This window comes from Homalodisca vitripennis, chromosome 4 (genome assembly GCF_021130785.1).
Source record: "Homalodisca vitripennis isolate AUS2020 chromosome 4, UT_GWSS_2.1, whole genome shotgun sequence".
NCBI lineage: Eukaryota > Metazoa > Arthropoda > Insecta > Hemiptera > Cicadellidae > Homalodisca > Homalodisca vitripennis.
The window spans coordinates 44,940,010-44,946,480 of NC_060210.1; the positions used below are offsets into that span (position 1 = coordinate 44,940,010).

Sequence of the window (6,471 nt, forward strand, 5' to 3'; positions counted from 1 at the left end):
AGCTTTACCTGTTCCCAAAATTATTCATTTTAGTTCAGTGTAGTTGGTGATTAATACAATAGAAAGCTTTAGGCACGTCATAAGAAACTCTAGCAATTGACTGTCAGCCATCCAAACCCTGTGATACCCAATCTACAAACTATCTGAGTTCAGCATTGTTTCATTTTTGTAACAAACCATATATATAAATGGCTGAGTTGATCCATATGAAACTTCCAAGACATAAAATGGCAACCTTGCGATGACATCTGATCAGCAGTTCAATCATATTTTGTAAACATAGCCTCAAATTTACTCAGTTAACAATGGTGAGTCTGCTCAAGAATTTCACTGTGGAATAGCAATGTGCTTTTACCAGATTTTTAGTTAGTTTGTAAAATGCATGAAATAATATTAAAATTGTACAGAGACAATTGTTTGATTCAATCGAACATATACAAATGGGTAGAGCAGTTTCAAAGTGGCTGTACAAAAGTTTCTGACAATCAACGCAGTGGATGACCAGTAAAGTTGGGACTTCCTCTCTTGAATCTCGGATTGATGCATTAATTCAGGAAATAGGTGTATCACTGTTGAACTGATAAGTGTTAAAATAAATGCAAGTGTGAAACTGTCCATAAAATTATTCACAACATGCTGCAGTAGAAGAATATCTGTGCAAGATGGGTGCCCAGACAACTCATGGACTCCCACAAAGAGACCAGGCTTCAAAATCAGTCAACAGTAGAAAAATCAATATTTGACTGAAGAAGATGTTTTTGAAAATCATTGTAACATGTGATGAAACATGGATCCACCACTGTGACCCAGAGTTAAAACAATAGATCCTTGAGTGGAAGCAATTACTTCTCTCACTCGCACATAATTTAAGACCCAGCCATTTACTGGTAAAGTCATGCTTGTAGTATTCTGGGATTTTCAGGGAGAAATTTATTGTGATTTTCTTGAAGGCCAAAGAATAATCATCAACCACTATTTCAGTGACATGCCGAAAATCAAGTTAAGACCTGTTATTCGAACAAAATGCCATGGGGTCGTGACTGAAGGCATATTTTGCTTCAAGACAATGCCTGTCCACATATGGCATAGCTGGTGAAAGAAAAATGTTAGGAACTGGGGTGAGAGATCTTCTACATGCACTCTACCGCCCTGACCTCACCCCAACACACTTACATCTGTTTGGACCCCTTGAAAAGGGTCTATGAGAGAAACATTTTCAATCCATTCAAGAGGTAAAAAATCAGGTGTAAAAGGGGTGTTTAGATCAAATCAAATAATTTTATGCCAAGGGCATTTACCAATTAGCAGATAGATGAGAAAAGTGAATAAGTTTTGCTGGGGACTATGATGAAAAGTAACTAATGTTTGGTAACAATTGAATAAAGCGTTTTTGAGCTGTAGTAATGTATTGTTACTTTTTAAATGACCCTGGTAATCATATTTGTATAAGCTTCTTTTTTCCATTTTCAAGATTTATGACATTTACTAACTTTTAAATGAATTATAATATATTTTCATCAATAACAGTGTCAAGTGTTGTATGAATATGCAACAGGTGAAACTGTGGTTCGACTCTGGGGCCTTACAGCTGGTAGTGACGTTGGTGTGTGCAGCTGGATTGATGCCTCGCAGTAACGGACAACCACGCAATCCCTATGCCAAGCTCTTCCTACTACCAGATAGAAGGTACATTTCCTTACTTTAATAAACTAAGGTGTATGATTTTATTGTCAATGCAATCTGTACATATTTAAATGCAACTCAGGACAGTACATGAAGTCTTTTGATCTTTGGATTATATTTAGAGAAATTAGCGTTAAAAAACTAAAACAGCTTATTTTTATTTAAATCAAACGAGATAAGAAAACCTTTTATTCACCATATAGTTGAAATAATAATAAATATTGAGTAAAATGGTATGAAATAATCACCAGAGAAAATTCATATTTACATATGACCACCTTTAATAAATGTTATAAACGTTTATTCTACTTTTTGTAATTAGTCCTTTTATTACATACTATCACTCATAAGTAAGATTAACAAGAGTACATGTTATATTACAAATTATTGGCTTATAATAATGTAAATAAAATAAAATATTTACTTTTATTTTGTCTGTTTCTCTTTTAGTGAAAAGTCAAAAAGAAGAACAAAAACATTAGCAAATACAAATGACCCAAAATGGAATCAGAGTTTTGTGTACTCATCTGTCCGAAGAGCTGACCTAAAGCTGAGGATAGTGGAGATCACAGTGTGGGACTATGTGCACTACGGGACCAACCACTTCCTTGGCGAGGTATGGATTCACACTTTCAATTTTTTTCTTTAGTCTAGTACAGTAGGATCTCACTAATCCAGCCCTGTATTGGGAGTAGTAGAACTGGATTACCAAAAAATGCCGGATTAGTGGGATGCAATATAAAATGATGCAATGTAACAATAAAACAGCGTATAAATCCGTACGAAAGCAATTGACAATGATGGTGGCTAAAATAAGTGTAATTAATTAAATAGTATTTTAAAAACAATCACTACGTCAGCTGTAATGAAAAGCCATTGTAATGTAAAAATATTCAATTGATATACAAGAGTCAATTATACTACTACACATACAAAACAGTTATATCTCATATCACTGTACATTTGCTTTGACATCAGTAAACTAGTGTTTCTTTGAAATAAAGGACAGTTTTAAAGCATTTTCCTGAAGTCTTAGTAGTAGAAGTGTTAGTATGTTTATTAGTGGAAGCCCCCTTTTCCTCCGTCCAAGTGACTGCAGTGGCAAAGGCACAGAGAGCTGTGTCCATGTTTACTGTGTGTGTAACGGCCAGGGTAGAACTGACTCCTCCATCTTCATCACTGTTAGCTAGTACACCTGCGATGATCTCAGCTTCTGTCATGATTAGAACTTGCTTGTCGTCTGCTACTTCTAGCCTGGCATTTACATCAACTGTTCCCAAATCACCAGGTTTATTCACTAGTTGTTTGGTCCACTAGCAATCATTGCTTCTCTCAACCCAATTAATTCAAAATGCCATTTTGTGTAATTATGAATCACTTTCAGCTTTTTTTTCTTAAGCCTGTAATAAATTTAGGGAAGGCCACAACTTTGCCCATGAACAAACAATTGTTTTTGTACAAAGGTTTTCCCATGTGTTCGCCAAGTTAAAAACGAAATCTTCAAAACTATAGTGACACTCTTTTCTTTTAATAAAACACTGTACTATAGGCTATTCTTGTAACTGTTATTTTTTACAGTCTAAATGAATTTTTGGTCCATAGGTTGGAGCAATAGAATTACATTTTGAGGCAAAAATAAGGTGACAATTTTGCCATCCTTGGATTTAGTTCTTCTTTATCAGGAGATCGTAGACAATTAACAAGTAATAAAAGGACTTTTCGAGGCAATTTCTGTGTCTTACAAAACTGTTTTACCAACAGAAAAAACATTTTATGAAACCATTCCCTGAAAAAAGTGGTTTTGTTATTGGAATCTTAGTTTGATTAGTATAATGTCACTGTAATTTTAAATTTTGTACACAAAGAAATTGGTGCTATAATGTGTAACCGAGTCACACAGCATCCACAGTTTTATCTCACAACACAGATATGTTGCAGGTGATGATAGAACTGAGTGTGGCACTGCTTGACAACGAATCCGAGTGGTTTCACCTCAGTCCTCACGAGCAAGTATTAATACCTCACGTGAGTTCTTGTTCTTACTTATTGATACTTAATGTAAGCACTGTGCATTATGTTTATTTAAAACGTATACTGAACACTATATTGGTGCTTCAGTAGGAGCCTAATTTTTATATTTTATTATAATTACCTATTATAAAGTATCAGAGCTTTTGAAAACTTAAGACAATATATAAAACCTTGACTGTAAGAACGCAGTAGGAAAGCTTGGCTATCAGGACTTACATTATTTTATGTGCATACTATACAAACAGAATTGTCGATGCGACAGTCGCGTTTACAAGTGGAAAGGCGGAATTTGCACTAAGCAGTGTGTAAACTTAGTGAGCTGAAATTTTGCATACCTGACCGTATGAGCCGAATTCTAGCAGAACATAGGCACCAAAAGTGTTTTGCATTGAAGCCCCAAGCCAAAATATTACAGTCCAAAAGTAATTGATTTTTGTCTGTTTGTATTTTAGTTTATTCATAATATTCTTTGTTTGATACATAAAAGTTTAATGTTGAATTTAAGTTTTTATTGATAGTAAAAAAATAAGGTAAATGAGTGTTCCTACTGCCTAAAAATGATTGTATAGTATAAAACGCTGAAATATGGCACAGATTAAGTGGCAAATAATCTGCACGTTATGTAGATTGAAATTAAGGTATGTAATATTGTTCAAAACATTGATAAATGACTCCTAATAATTTTTATAAATGAATTTCAAACAAGAAATTTATGTACTTCAAATTTTTATGAACTAATGGAAGTAATAGAATTTCAGAGAATTATCAATGTTTATCATAATCAATTGTATGTGCTCAAATTTATCCATTTTAAATTTTAAACTTATTATTACTCATGCAGTTTTTTCACGTAAAAGGAAACTATCACAATGTGTTAAAATGTATAACAGCAATTACTTATTTTGTGTTTTTATTTTATTGAGATTGTAACACAGTTAGCTTACTAAAATTTGTAATAATGTAATTTTTCTTAATTTGAAAATTTCCAAAGTATAATTAATTACATACAACCTTTATGACAAATGATAAAATTAATGAATTATTTAATGAAAATATAATTTATTCTCACTGAAAATGTACCATAAAATAGTATATTAGGTGCGTAAGAAATGTTGTATATTACTGTATTTTGTAATACTTACAGTCTTTTGTCGAAATGATTTGGGTAAATAAACTGAAAAGTATCTCATACCAAGGTTGTATGAGGATAAAACTGCTTTTAGGTTTCCAAACTTTGCATAGCTTTATATGGAAATATTTTTACTTTGATTACACCACATCTGGATTCAGATCCAAAAACAGATAAGGATATCTTTTTATAATTTTAACTGCTCTTTCCATATATTACAGGAGCCAAGAGCTAGTTTACTTTTTATTAGCAAATAACCTCGTTTACTTGATGTCAATAGAGAAATTCTCCTTAAACAGTTCACAGCATCGGCTTATTTCCGAAATTTTTTATTTGCCATTGAATTTTTCAATAATAATGGCAAACAACCGTAATAGTTTTTTTACGTTAAACGTGTAAAAATAACAAAAAATGTATGTAGGCTTCACAAATTTGCACAAAAAAATATACTTAAATATGCTTTTTTAATGTTTTTACATGTACCCCAAGTGGTACTTAAAAAATTAATTTACCATAAAAACTAAGCAATTTGTGCACCCACCGGGGAACATGATAGTCTAAAAAAAAGGTATTTATTTAACACATTCATGACGAAGACTTGTTTCCGGACTTCTTTATTTGCCGTTGAATTTTTCAATAATTATAACCAACACCAAAGTTGAGCTTAACAATCAAAGCAGTTTGGATATTTCTTTAATTTCCAAATCTTACTTTTGACAGTTGTCCTTTTAATTTTCTGCTCTTTTATATGTATGCGTTTAATTTAAATCTAGTGGAAGGTTTTCAAGAGCAATGAAATCGTTATTCCTTTAAATAAATGACTGGGATCTATGATATTCTGAAAATCATCATTAAGAAAGCGAGACCAAACTGATGAGCTTCAATATGTGTATAGACCCATTAGTACAGGTGGTTCTAACTTGTTATGATATCAGGCAGACACTAAGTACTTTAAGTATTCTAAGGTTGTATTTTCTGTCTTGACATAAAGTTGGTTAAGTGTCAACTAACATAATCCACCTTGAGTAATATCTCAGTTGTTACCTTGCTAAATCAGGAAAAAATTCTACCAATAGTAATAGCATCGAGTATATAATTTGGACTAGTTCTTAGGTAATTTTACCATTGTAAGGTTAGTTTCTATAAAAGAAAATAAATGTAACCATACAGAGACCCAAGCTTGACATTTTTCAACCTGTTTTCATATCACTCCTCCAAATTTTTTTAAAACCTATGTTTTTCCATCCAAGAAGAAAAGTAGATGGCATAATTAATTTTATTTAAAGTTTCTAAACTAATCTTGATTTTTGCAAACAAATGTAATATATATATATATATATATATATATATATATATATATATATATATATATATATATATATTAAGCTAATGAAGAGATTTGTATTGCACATTATTCCATATTGAAATAATAGAGTTGAATTTTTATTCTTCCACCATAATATTTAGTTTTTGTAACAATTAATTAAATGTTGTAGTTTGTGTTTCAAAATCTGGCATAGTGAAACTAATTACTGTAACGTAATATTGAATTATTTTATTTTGTAGGGAACATCTCATGCAAAATGTAAATTTTATTACTGTCATTGGTTGTAACGTTGTCAAGTGAA

The 6,471-nt window shown here is 31.8% G+C and overlaps 1 protein-coding gene across 9 annotated transcripts in view; it reads left to right on the top strand.

The window, feature by feature from the left end:
* Positions 1-6,471, top strand: part of LOC124359254 (regulating synaptic membrane exocytosis protein 2) — a 206,148-nt gene that overhangs the window by 129,779 nt on the left and 69,898 nt on the right. For all 9 annotated transcript variants that reach the window (XM_046811843.1, XM_046811844.1, XM_046811846.1 and 6 more), the window contains 3 exons: positions 1,556-1,686; positions 2,134-2,299; positions 3,622-3,708. In XM_046811843.1, coding sequence (XP_046667799.1) covers positions 1,556-1,686; positions 2,134-2,299; positions 3,622-3,708 — 384 coding nt within the window. The remainder of the gene's footprint in view (positions 1-1,555; positions 1,687-2,133; positions 2,300-3,621; positions 3,709-6,471) is intronic.